General features: G+C 47.1%; 1 protein-coding gene across 2 annotated transcripts in view; it reads left to right on the top strand.

Moving 5' to 3' along the window:
- The window catches only part of grin2aa (glutamate receptor, ionotropic, N-methyl D-aspartate 2A, a), a 122,475-nt gene extending 108,946 nt beyond the window's left edge, over nt 1-13,529 (top strand). For both annotated transcript variants that reach the window (XM_047571789.1, XM_047571788.1), the window contains 5 exons: nt 1,064-1,224; nt 3,973-4,062; nt 5,296-5,393; nt 7,498-7,736; nt 9,275-13,529. In XM_047571789.1, coding sequence (XP_047427745.1) covers nt 1,064-1,224; nt 3,973-4,062; nt 5,296-5,393; nt 7,498-7,736; nt 9,275-11,272 — 2,586 coding nt within the window. In that variant the 3' untranslated portion in view covers nt 11,273-13,529. The remainder of the gene's footprint in view (nt 1-1,063; nt 1,225-3,972; nt 4,063-5,295; nt 5,394-7,497; nt 7,737-9,274) is intronic.
- Nucleotides 13,530-14,049: the final 520 nt, after the last annotated feature.

Raw genomic sequence — 14,049 nt, 5'->3', positions numbered from 1 at the left:
CATACGCAAAAGGAGAAGTTAAAATTCAGAAATTCTACATTAGTTTTCTCATTTTGTGAGAGTGCATTGCTGTTGTCAGTCTGTCTGTGACACAAAGCCTCTCTTGCCTTTATTCTTTCCTCTCCGCATTGAGCTTCTGTTTGCAGTATCCTGCTACAGCTCCTAAAAAGAGCGTAATGATCCAGATAGAGGAAACATTTACTGTCCTCTCACCCTTGTGCTCCTCTTAAGGTGAAGCAGGAGCTCTAAGAAGCATGAGGAGAAACAATAGCGAGGAGAGAGAGTCTCCTGAGGCCTTTAGCTTAGCAGCGTAGCATGGACGCTAATGTATACATACACACATACACACACATATGCACAACGGAGTTTGACTTGTCTTTGCGCCTTCACCCTGATCTGATTATACAACAAGAGGCTCAGGCAGAGACAGTACGTAGAAACGCCAAGAACTGTTAGCATGATGTTTCAGAGAGGTGACGTAAGAGGTTCACAGAGCGAAGAAAGGAAAAGAAAAGAAATGCAGATATAAGATGCTTTTACACCGAGTCTCTGCAGCGTCCAGTGAATAAACATGTCGAGCAGTTTGAAGTTTGCAGGGGTTGAGTTCTGACACTGAATTTTACTGCAGTGTTTGAAGCTGCCACAGTGATTGCTGCAAAACTACTGACCTCTACACTCATACACCGACTGGATTTAGTGTTTCCAGATACAGCTGAGGGCTTCCAGTCCAAAACCGATATTTAGTTTAGTACTTTAACCACCCAGACTGCTTATGCTAGTGTAGCCATAAGTGTAGCCGTTTTCTGCTCTTTAAAAAGTGACACAACCGTCAAGTTTGCTCGTGCACGCACACATAGTCTCAGGTAGATTAAAGGTAATTAGAAACCTGCTAAAATTATCCCAAACCAGCACACATCATGTTAAACATCCCAGGTAAAATTCAGAACCGCCTGACCTGAAAGGAGAGAAGTGGCCTCTCGACCGTGGAATTGAACGTTTCTTTTAAATACATGCAAACAAAACTTCAGAAAATGAGCCTGTTTCTCTCTCCTCCTCTGCACAGTTTCAGAACCCGTACGCGTACTCTCCTCCGTTCCGCTTCGGCACGGTTCCAAACGGCTCCACGGAGAGGAACATCAGGAAGAACTACCCCGCCATGCACCAGTACATGGTGAAATACCACCAGACCGGGGTGCAGGACGCACTCGTCAGCCTCAAAACAGGGTAAAGGGACACTATATGTGTGTGTTGGTGCACTTGGATTCACCTGTATGTACTTCTGTGTGTAATTGTATGTCCTGTGTCTGTGGGTGACAGCTCCTCCGAGGCCGGGGATGAATGGGCTTCCTTATTGGGAACAGCAGGAGCTATTCTTAGTAATGTGGGGCTCTATAGTTGCACTGATGGTGTGTGTGTGTGTGTGTGTGTGTGTGTGTGTGTGTGTGTGTGTGGTGAAGGTAAAGATGGCGAAAAGATGGAAGCAGAGGCAGAGGGGTGACTCTCATCACACTCTTGTCACAGGAGGAAAAAAGGGGGAGGGGAAAAGAGGGTGGGGTAGAATAGCAAGGGCAAAAAGTCTGATTGGAGGAAATGTAGGAAGGGTGGAGGGCAGGACGAGTGAAGAAAGGGAGGGTAATGGAGGAGGGAAGGGTGGGAAATTGGGGGTAAGAGTAAAGAGGAGGGGGAGAGGAGGACAGGAAACGAATGGTGGGAGGGGAGGTAGAGGACAGAAAGGTTGATGAGATGTATGATGAAGAAGGCGTCTCTGATTGGTTAATGGAAAAGGGGGCGGGATCCAATCAGAGTTCGTGGCTTAAAGGAGAAATAGTGTGAAAGAAGTGACTGTGAAGACTCATCCAGGTCATTGTTTCTCCAAAAACCAAGCTCAACACAAAGCAAGTGGACTTCTTAAGGATGTTTGATCCAAGTCTCCAGCTCCAGGTGACGCTTGAGGGTTTGGGTTTTTATTTGGAACATCTGTGGGCGGCGTCCACCTGAAGCTCACACAACTAGGGTCGGCTAGAAAATTACACAACCAACGCTACTCTAACAGCCCGTTAACGGACAGAAGCTCCAGCCTGGAGGTGTGAAACGAAGACAGATGTTGGGAGTGTGCTGTCACTGGCTGATAATTTGTCTTTCACACCTTCTCCAGAGGAGGGGTTTTCCAATTAAAAGCCATCTGGGTGCAATTAGAAAAATAGGAGGTTTAACAATCTGTCCCCGAAAAGTTTCGCCCTCATTCACACCTGGAGGCGGGAGTTTGTGTTCGTTAACGCAGCACTAAGGTCAGTCTGAGTAACACCTAGTGACACATGGAGTCGTTACTGAAGATAGAAATAAAAACCCAATGAAATAAAAGGTGATTGGTCAGTGACCCTGGCCATGTGAGGTTCAGGTGGACACCACCCGCGGATGTTCCTAATGAAAACCTATTCCTCATTTAGATCTGAAGATTTGGATGAAAAGTCTTGAAGAAAACTCGACAAGTCCAGTTGTTTCAGCTTTGTTTTTGGAAATAAAAAAATGATAATGTGCAACAGATCTGAGAATAAAATGCATGCTTCATGTTTTTTTATGCAGTCTTGTCTTTCAGCTCATTATCTCTCATCCATAAGTCACAAGTAAACCGGATGTAAACATGTAAAGGCGGCTTAAACCCACTCCAGCGTCTGTAATCTGTGAGTCAGTGCTGTTGAATTAACGTGGAGCGCACAAACGAGTGTGTGAAGGTAAACTATGACTCCGGAGAGAGCAAATACTCAGAAATAAAAGCAGGCGTGAACGTGTGAGCACGCCCAGCCGGCTGCAGGTGTGTAATACCCTCATTGATATTTCTATTCTGTGGTATTAGCAGATGAGCAACACGCCGCTGTTCAGGCTGTTTGAGGCTCGATGGCGGGATTAGCTCTGATCACACGCAACAGGCTGACAGGCTTTACACACAAATCTGTTAGAGCCACAAGAACCGGCACGACGCACAGGGGAGCCAAATTGATTTGATTACATTCAGGGACCGGAGATTCAAGAACAGAGAAGTTTCCTGAACGTAATTAATTTCAGATCATGGTGCAAAATCCTGCAGGAACACATTTACTAGTCAGAAAGTGTAAAAGACGATGCACCGTGTTCACATCCCACCGTACAACCTCCAAGGTTTGTATACGTTTTTGGATAAATGCATAAATGTTACCCGACGCTGTGGCAGCTCCCAGGCAGCCGAGGCTCCTCCACAACCATTAGAGCTGCAGCAGCACGTCCAGAAAAAAGCACCGGTGCACGCTCTGCTACGCCTGCCGACCCTCACTCCACATGTTTGGACACACAGCAGCGCGTGTGGATGGAGCCGGATGCTGGGTTAAAGCTAATTACACAGCTAAACTATCGGCTGTGAGCCTGCGTTAGAGGCCTGCATCTGACATTCAGCAAATGCCAGGCGGCCGCTGCACTATTAGCTGGACTCTGTGTGTGTGTGTGTGCACTGAGACAGTGTGAGAGCTGTGGTTGGTGACGGCATCAGTTACAGTGGAAATGTCAGCGTGAGTCTGGGACGTTCCACTTTACAACCCACTTATGTTTGTGCGTGTGTGTGGACCGAGGCGGAGCGAGTGTGTACATGTTTGTGTCTGTCTGAAGTTTGTTTAGGGTGTCCATGTGCCCCCCCCTCCTCCCCTCCCACCCTCCACCCCGAGGCCCCATCATCAGTGAAGCGTGCTGTATTGAACCGCCACCCCCCACCCCCCACCCCCCCACCGTGTCCTCTGTGTGTTCGGACTGCGTCTGGTTCTCACCACTGATCTGCAAACACCAACAACACGTTTCTGAGAAATAAGGCCCCTCTTCTGCTCTCTGTCTCCACCTGTGCACTCGTCACTCACTCTCTTGAAAAAAAAAATGTGAAACCCTTCACATTTTGTCTTCATCCCATCCCTCCGTCTGTTTTCCTGTGTTCTTTTCTCTCTTCCCGCACAGCAAACTGGACGCCTTCATCTACGACGCTGCAGTGTTGAACTATATGGCCGGCAGAGATGAGGGATGTAAGCTGGTGACCATTGGCAGCGGGTAACTACAACTCTGCTCCTTTACAGAGACACGTTTCTTTTCAGCGTCTCGTGTGGTTCTGTCATTCTTCCATCGAAGCATCGTGGAATGTGTGTGAAGGAACGGCTTTAAATGCTTGTTGCTGTTGCTGTTGTTGTGCACAGACCTCATAAAAATAATAATTTGTGTCATCACACGTAGAAAACTTTAACGTATCGGATATTTTTTTTCTCCTCACGAGTCATTGCAGATGTTCAGATCTTAAAGCAGAATAAACGATAGAATAAACTCATCGTTTGACAAATCAAGTCAGTATCTTAGGTTCCTCTTTGTGTTTCCCAACGTTTTCTAAAGACAGAGAGGAGATGTGGACTGCTTTAAGAGATGAGGCCTCAGACTAGAGGAGAACTCCGGTCGCTGTTCACTCATGTTCAGCTCAGATTATCTTGTAATGTGAGAGGTGACAGACCTGCAGACTCCGTGGTTCACATGTTTGATATTTGGGATTTAAAATGTGCAGTACTCGAAACAACCGAGGACAGAAATGAGTCGTCGAGGACGTGGAGCAGCTGACGTCTGTGCTAACGCTAGCTAGCATGCTACAGTTCAAATCTCACGCTCCAGTTCTGTCTGAGGAGGAGACGCCATTTTCTTGTCAACACTTGTTTAACCTTCTGCTTCTGTTTTTTTTTCTTACTGCAAAGTAAGTTACAGCAACTTCTTCTTCTTCTTCTTCTTCTTCTTCTTTGGATTGGCGGTTGGTAAACCAGCTCACAGGTGCATTACTACCACCTACTGGCCTGGACTGGAGTGTAGATCAGTAGATTTAAGTTATTTCTCCACAGTCTCTGTTTTTTTCTTTTTTTTTGATAATTTCCTTGTGAGATCACATGAGGGTGAAGCTTTCAATGCTCCCTGATGTGTCAGGATAAACTAAATAATCGTGTACCCTGTGCAAGTTTGAGATTAGAGAGGAAAATTTCTTTTTTTCTTCTTCTTTATTTTTTTTTAAAGATCCTCCTTAAGTGTGTGATGCACACGTCTGTAGTCTGAGCTCGTTGCTTCACTGTTTGTGCAGTGTTCTTGTACATCTGTGACCTCGATCCATGGCATTTCTGTGCATCGTTATGCATGAGGTTTCTCCTTAAAGAACGTCTGAAATCACAGTGACATCGTCTGGAGGGATAAAGGTTAAAATATTTGTTTAAAGGTTAAAATATGAATGTGTGTGTGTCTGGACGTGCTTGTGTTCAGGTACATCTTTGCCACCACGGGTTACGGCATCGCTCTGCAGAAAGGCTCCTACTGGAAGCGGCAGGTGGATCTGGCCATCCTGGCAATCATCGGAGATGGTGAGACACACGCAGACAACCGTCCCACACACACAGATTCAAAGTGCATGACTCCGTCCACATGCCAAAAGGTTACGTTGCCTCTCGCCAGCTCTGGGATTCATGCACACACTCATCTGTGCTGCCATGTCTGCTTCCACCGCAAAGACAAAGAAGTGAGTTATAAATAGTCCTTTCATGTTATTCCGGACACAAACGCTGCTCTAAACAGAGGGCAGAGTGTGTAAGTTATTCTAATGTATTCCCCTCTGCAGCACCACATCTGTGTGTGTGTGTGTGTGTGTGTGTGTGTGAACCAACATGTTCCTTTATTACAGCAGCTTCCCAAGTTTTTACATAAACAATTTCCTCATGCAAAACAGAGAAAAAGGCGAGACAGCCGGAGCTTTTAGTGACAGATCCATTTACAGTTGACATCAGAAGCATTTTGCTGATCCAACTGTTCACAGCCACTCACATTAAGTGCACTGAGGTTGATTAAACCAACACTGGTGTCACAGTAATAATCCGCTCTGAGCAAATCTTATCAGGGCTTCGGAGCACTCAGAGCCTCACTCTGTCATATTTCATGGCTGAATCATTTACTTGTTTTTGTTTTCCTCTCTTGATCATTCATTACCTCCACTCTCTTCATATTTCCAGTCTTTTTAAAAACCTTTGCAAACTTCACCTGAGTTGAAGTCGGTTTTGTCTTTGCACTACACTGAGCGCTCCATGTTCCTGTTGCGGTGTATTTAAAAGTCACAAGGTAAAGAGGGAAGGTGAGAAGAGAAGGTGAGATGGAAAAGGGAGAGAAAAAGACTGAGTTTGTGTGAAACGGGGAGAGCGTGAAAGTGATGACGGTGTCAGAAAAGAAGCGGTGTGACGGTCAGAGAGAGGTCAGAGAGAGGACGAAGGAGGGCTGGTCCCTGGCAGATGAGCCGATAGACACAAGGTGGGTGGAGAGCATGTGGCGATTCATGGACGGAGGCGAAATTCATTCGCAGAAAGTCCAGAGGAGAGAGAGTGGAGACGATCAGGACTCGGCCACGTTTAGTCTTTGGGGGATAGAAACATCTTCCCACGTCTCAAATAAACCTCCTGTCTCCGCTGCCTCAGACTAAAACATTATTAAACGCCCTGAAAGTGCAGCTTGTAGCGACTTGTGTTCCGACCGACTGGTCACCAGACGCTCGCTGTGTGACAGGATTTGAATTTCAGCAACACGTCCGCCTGGAGCCCCAGCAGCAGAACCCCCTCGATTAAAAAGTGACCTGTTCCTTAAAGAACTCATTCATCTCAATCTGATTCTGAAGCCGTTCCCGTCGTGTCGTTTTGTCATTTGAAAATGCTCCGTGGCTGCGTCCATTAGCGCCTTTGACAGCAGGAATGCTCCAATTGTTCTAAAGGGTTAATAATGTCTCAGTGAGTCTGCAGCCCAAAGACATCTGGCAGAACACCACCGTGATATTTGTCTTCCCCCACAAGAAGCCGTAGTTATCGGACTCCAAATGACAGAGATTGGATTAGCCACTCGCCAAATGTCAAAGAGGAAGCCAGAGAGGGAGGGAAGGCGAACCGGGGGAGGAGAGAGGAATGAGAAAAGATAAGGTCTTTGTTGCTTTCCATCCCTCTTTCATTAACACTAAGGAAACAATCTCTGACCTGTCAGGCGACGTGGGGGGGGGGCAGTAAGCCCGGGGGCTGGTGACACCTGAAGAAACACGTTTAAAACAGCAGAGGAAAAAGAATAAGACATTTTGAAACATTACCTTTGACTATTTCCATGCACATAAAGCAAATGCATGAGAGACCACACACAAAGACGCTACAGAAATAGAATTTACACACGATGCTTTACACCTTTAAAGCATCATCTCACCTTTCACTTTATCTAAAACAAACTGCAGCTTTTGCAGAATATATTTATTTACAGCCACGATAACATCAGCTAATTTAGGGGTCTGGGAACTGACAGTAAAACATTCAATTACTTTTATTGTCAGTTCTTTATATTTGCAGAGCAAACAGAGAAACCAAAAGTACAGATATAAAGTAAATACTGGTGGTAGAAGCTCAGCTGAGAGGTCAGATGCCACTCAGTCTCTGTTCTTTTCCTTCTCAGGTGAAATGGAGGAACTGGAGGCCCAGTGGCTGACAGGGATCTGCCACAACGAGAAGAACGAGGTGATGTCCAGTCAGCTGGACGTGGACAACATGGCGGGCGTCTTCTACATGCTGGCCACGGCCATGGGGCTCTCCCTCATCACCTTCGTGTCCGAGCACCTCTTCTACTGGAGGCTGAGATACTGCTTCACCGGGGTCTGCACCGGCACTCCGGGGCTTCTTTTCTCCATCAGCAGGGTAAGAGTTCCAGCTCTGTGTATGTTCAGCATGTGCAGGCGTGTTCTACAAGCATCCTGATGCTCTGAGAGAAGAACAACCTGCCTCAGCTTTACGGGTGCTTTTAATATTTAATGCAAACAAGCCACAGAAGCAGGTCTTTTACACATGTGAGTGTGTGGCTGTGTGGATATCCGGGCCTGAGGTGGTCTGACTGGGTTAACAGTGGTCATGTTCAAGGCTGTAAAGTGCAGCGAAGCACTGCAACTATGCTCAGGGCTAATGCCGCATTATTGGGGTCACACAGGCCTATCTTCTATTTTCTATCAGCGGAATAAGAGAGCACAGCCAGAAACTCAGAAACTGAGTTAAACATGGAGAGGGAGGGCTGCACACAAAGGAAGATGAGAGGGAAGGATGGGGATGGAGACAGGAGGAGGAGGGGGGATCACGAGGCAGCCCTGAATATGGACTAAAATAGATCCTAATTGCTGCATGTTTTTGGGTGAAATCAAGGCAGCCCACGCTAAATCAATGTATTCTCTCTCATTGTGCTGAAAGGTCAGCATTCTCCCTGCTTGTGTGTGAGAACAGAAGACGTGGACGTGCATCCCTAAAAGCACTGCAGTGTCTCTGCACTATTTTTTTTTTTTTTTGAAGCAGAGTCTGACGCTGTATGCAGAAGTTAACAGAGCGGGGGTAGCGGGGGGCAAGAAGGAGCGATAGAGCGACGCGCTGGAGAAAGATGTTGCTTCAAAGCCGTTCTCAGGAGTAATTTAGAGCAAAGCAGCCTCTTAATGGGCCTGTCTTTTGTTGTGAAGCTTCACAAAATGACCAAAAAACTCTTTTAATGTATTAATGGGATAAATACTCGTGAGGACGGATCTGTTCTGGGAAACGGTGACAAAGAAAAGAAGGGTCGACTCATTAGGATGTGAACCGACTTTATCACCTTCGGCCTGAGGGACATATGACGTATGAAATTATGGGACAATTAATCAGCTTCTCGTTTTCTCAGCATTGTAACTTGCTATTGTGTAGAATGTAGAGACAGGTGCACTTTGAAAAACTGTCCTCCTGTAAATTGTGGATCTGCAGAAAAACATTTCATTGTGTTGCATCACACACGTGTCCCTTTTGGAGAAGAGAAAACATTTTTAGGTTCACTAAAAACATAAAACTGTGACTGTTGTTTGGGTTGTGATGTGCAGATGATGATATTGATGATATCCTTTATCTTGTTAGATTATTTTAGAGCAACATCCATGTGTCAATGACTTATTATTAAAATGATTTTCCTGAATGTTTGATCACGTTATGTTCCATCTTCTTCTGGGAGTCGGTGAAATCGTCTTTGTGAATGTTATGATGGTTTTGCTGTGATTTCCTGAGTCAGACTCAGGTTTGTTTGGATAAAGTGGACGAGCAATGATGTTTGTGTTTGACTCTCCACCTCTCCCCCATTTTCTCTCCTTTTCCTCCTCTTCACCTCGTTTCTCATTCCTTCTGTCCCTCCCCCTTTCCTCCTCCTCCTCCTCCATCCATGTGTCTCTCTGCAGGGAATCTGGAGTTGCATTCACGGGGTCCACATTGACATGAAGAAGAAGACAGACCTCGACTTCAGCCCTCAGGACAAAATGCTCAAGCTCATTAAGTCGGCGAAACAGATGACCAACATGTCTAACCTGAGCGGCTCTCGCATGAACTCTCCGAAGCGAGAATTCATGCACTCGGCCGGCCCCATGATCATGGATATGATGGCAGAGAAGGGCAACTTCATATACGCCGACAACCGAAGCTACGCTCCCAAAGATATGATCTACGGGGACACTGGGGACCTGCAGTCTTATCTGGCCAACCGCCACAAGGACCACCTGAACAACTACATCTTCCAAGGGGGGCAGCATCCTTTGACACTGAACGACGCCAATCCCAACACCGTGGAGGTAGCAGTGAATGCTGACACAGTCCAGACCAACGCCAAGCCGCCCCGGACCCTGTGGAAGAAATCGGTGGACACGCTCCGCTCTGCGCCACCCGGACCCCCTCCGATGCCCGACATGCTGATGCCAGACCCACGAATGTCGATGAAGACGCAGCGCTACCTCCCCGAGGACGCAGCCCACTCCGACATCTCCGACTGTTCTAGCAGGGCAGCCTCCTACAAGGACCCAGAAAATAACAAGCACCTGAAGCCCAAGGACAACTTAAAAAAAAGATCGGTGACGTCAAAATACCCAAGGGATTGCAGTGAGGTGGAGCTGTCCTACTTAAAGACTAAGCAGGTCACCGGCGGAACCAACCAGACCGGGAGAGGAGGGGGAGGAGGAGGAGTAGGAGGAGGAGGAGGAGGGGGAGGAGGAGGAGGAGTAGGAGGAGAGAAAATCTACACCATCGACTCAGACCGGGAGCTTAGCCTCCACTCAGACCCCATTCACTACCGCGAGAGTCACGGCCTTGCTGCAGACGATCTGGATTACCCTGAAATGTACTCCGACCACAGTGACAACTACAGGAAGTGTGAGCAGCCCATCATTCACCTGAACTCATCCCCTCTACACCACGCAGACTCAGATCTCCTCCCCGACCCGGCCTACTCCAAACACTACAGCCTGAAAGAGAAAAACCTTTCCCCACACGAATCCATCGACCGCTACAAACAGACACACTGCCGTTCCTGCTTGTCCAAAGTGACCGCCAGCTACCCGCCCGGAGCGCCCTACACCCCGGCTGCAGCTGCCTCAGCTTCCGTCACACGCTCGCCCTATAATCGGTGTGAAGCATGCCTCCACACGGCCAACCTGTATGACATTAGTGAGGACCAGTTCCTCACAGACCCCTTGGTCAGTCCCACCTTGCAGCACCAACAGGAGCAAGAACCGGACGACATGTTTGGTCTGTATTGGCCACAGACAGATGGGCCTCATGTCCAAAAGAGAAACCGCTTGAGGCTGAGCCGCCAGCACTCCTTTGACAACATCATGCTCGAAAAGCCCAAGGATGTGGACCTGAACCGACCGGCACGCAGCGTCAGCCTAAAGGAGAAGGATCGCTTCTTGGACTCTGCGTCTGACTCGCACTACGCGAACCTCTTCGGCATGCGCCCCTACTCCGGCAAACTGTTTGGCACCGGGTCCAAATCAATGCTGTTCAACCACAACCTGGAGGAGAGCAAGAGGAGCAAGTCCCTGTACCCGGCCCATGGCTCGGAAAACCCTTTCCTCAGCCATTCGCTGAGGGATGACACCAGCAGCAGACTGGTCCATGGGCGGAGCTCCTCTGATATTTACAAACAGCTGGCGGTGGCTCCACCTGCAGCGGCCCCCATCAAAACGCGCAATGATGCGAACAATCTCCGCTCTTCCGTCAAATCCACCACTTCATACTGCTCACGGGACGGGCGGATAGCTAATGACATGTACAATAAAGAGCATGTGATGCCTTACTCAGCCAATAAGACTAGTGCATACCCAGCGCCACGCGGCGTCCTAAACTCAGCCCAGTTCAGCAATAGACGGGTGTATAAAAAAATTCCCAGTCTGGAGTCGGATGTTTAGTTGATAGAAGAAATGATGTGTTCTCTCCTTCTTACTCCTCTCTGGGTTTGTATTATAATTTAACAACTATGTTATCCACTAAGGGATGCCATAGCCACACTATGTTTTTCTTCTTCTCTTCAACATTGTAATCCAAAAGAACTCGTGCCCTCGTGGGTATAACAGTATTACTACTACTCTCTTTGCAGACGATCACCATTTGTGTCCATTCTCTCCCATGTACCAATGAGTTGGCTGCATGGCCAGCACTCTGCCATAAGGTATCCTGCTGTAACAGGGAGGGGAATCAGTAACCCCGAGGTGTTTAAGGAAATGGCACGGTCCCATTATTGGGACGGACAAGGTATTAGATCGAGCGAGGCACGACTCCTGCAGAAATCGTTGGCCTGGGATTGGAATGCGTGAGGAGGTGGTGGGGAGGACGGGAGAAATTATATGACAGGGGGGTTATCGTCTCCCATTTTTCCTTTCCACCTCCTCTGTCAAGCTTCGGCCTCACTAGGCCTGACAGGGAGAGCAGATGGGTGGGCCAGACATGGAGGCTTCCCAGGAGGGCAGGGGCATCACAGCGAGCTAGTCCAACGGTCTGCTGCTTGTTACTCTGACAAATATGGCCACTGAGACACCTGGCAGTGGGCGAGGAGACGCAGGGAGGGAGGGAGGAAGGAGGCGAGTGGCCGAATGGCGCCGAGTGGAGCGAGCAGGAGTTCCTGGCAGTTATTGTGTGCTCGGTCAGATCATAGTTTTTACGCGTTAAGCCCATGCCAAGGGGCACGGCAGTGATGATAAGCTGAGAGTAATGTAGGTGCTATCAATGATTAATGTTTACAGACTGACTGACAAAATGACTGATAGGAAAGGACGGACGAGGAGGGAAACCTGAGGCAAACGATGGGCATTTCATTTGTGGCACTGCACATAGAAAAATAATCGCAAAGTACTGCTTTTTTATTCTATTGAACTATAAGATTTATCAGGGATTCTGGCATCTGGATCCCCCTATGTAGGATTTTAGCGTTTGCTTATTTGGTAGCACAATAGCCATTAGTTTTAAAAACCCTCTCTCCCACGTTTGCTTTTTAAAGAGCATAACTTCCTGAGAAATACCACTGAGAGTAGTAGATTATTTTGCATGTGTTGATTTCTTTCTGTGTCCGAGAAGAGAAAATACACACATATACACTCTCAGGCACATACATGTTTTGTGGAAGGGGCTGCGTCGTGCCAAATGTGACGGATGGATATGTGTACAATCGAGACTTTGATCCTCTGCTTAGTAAATATGTTTTGCTGCAAAAGAGCAAGATAATGGTGGAAGGGAAGAGATGCGAAGAGGAGATAAACAAGGGAGAAAATGAGATGAGATGACAAATGTGTCCACCACCACCCGGTCTGAGGTGGACACTCGTGTGGTTTTGTCCTTTGACCTCCCTGCCACTGACAACAGGGTATTAGCTATTAAAAATACTTACTATTCCTTTCTTCTTTCTTCTTTCCTACTTCCCTTCCTCCATCAACACCACACACACTTTGTGTTTCTTTGGGTTCGTACGAACTCGCCTGGTTGTTCCAGACATATCACTTCTAATTAACCACTACGGGGGATTGTTTTGAGACGTTTCTGTGAAGCAGCTGCTGATCTCCAATCATCCGGGGCTGGAGCTCGTGAAGACGACTCGAGACGGATCCCTTGTTTATCTTCACGGCGTGGTTTGGGTGGGCTGTGGGATGGACTGGGTGGGACAAGATGGATGGAGCCCGGGAGGCTCCGCTATGATGTGCTCATCAATCATAAATCCATTTTAGTGTGGAGTCCATTGTGTGCGCACGTTGCAGAACTTGGGTAAGCTTGAAGTTTTAAACCAGAACATTTGGTTCCTGATCCGACTGCTTCTGCGTTCGTTTGTTCTTTCTTTTTGATAATGACACTTAGCAGAAAAGACTTGCACATGCATTCACGTCCATGCACACCAAACCCTGTTTTTTGTAGAATCATGCTGTACAGATTGTACAGTGAAAAGACAAAACGTGTAACCATCTTAAATGATTTGCTCGATTGATTGGGTTCACAAAGCCAAATTTTATCAAATAAAATACCTCAGGATGATTCTGTTCGTTTTCGGGAGAACTGCTGTGTAACAGTAGCAACAGAACAGGATGTGCCGCAGGTTCTTTTGTAGAAAAAAATAACTTTTAAAAAGAAAAAAAAGCAACAAAAAAATAAATAAATAAACAGTTTATAGTGGCCAAAAAAAAAGAAAAAAAGCAGAATCAAACGCTTCTCTTTTTTGATGTTTACCAGTCCAAGGTCTTCCAGTTCGGCTCTCTGCCCGAGCTCATACAACCCAAGTACAGCCAGAGACAGGGAGGAAAGGAGGGCGGCGGTAGTTCGTTTATCTCAGCGTGGGGCGTGTGCAGCTCCCCTTAAAATCTGAAAAGCTACCCTTATGTGGAGCACACAAAACAGGAATATCCCTCTTTCCTCTCCATGGTTTTTAAATGGCAGTCGACTGCGTTAGCCACTGTGTTTCAATTGAAGCTCCATCTTTAACAAGCACTGTCATATCAGCCTTTTTGTACTCTTGGAATACTGCAGAGAATCCCGATCAGCTTCCCCCACGTTGACTGACGAGCAACATTTGTCCTGTTTTGCTTCTTTATCTGCATATTTATTATTATTATTATTATTATTATTATTCTCCTTATCATATGTATCTCCACATGCTGCTTGCGTGAGCTGACAAGTGAACAATATGCACATGTAAAAAAAAAAGAAA

Source organism: Mugil cephalus, chromosome 20 (assembly GCF_022458985.1).
Source record: "Mugil cephalus isolate CIBA_MC_2020 chromosome 20, CIBA_Mcephalus_1.1, whole genome shotgun sequence".
NCBI lineage: Eukaryota > Metazoa > Chordata > Actinopteri > Mugiliformes > Mugilidae > Mugil > Mugil cephalus.
This window is presented reverse-complemented; position numbering and strand designations above follow the sequence as displayed.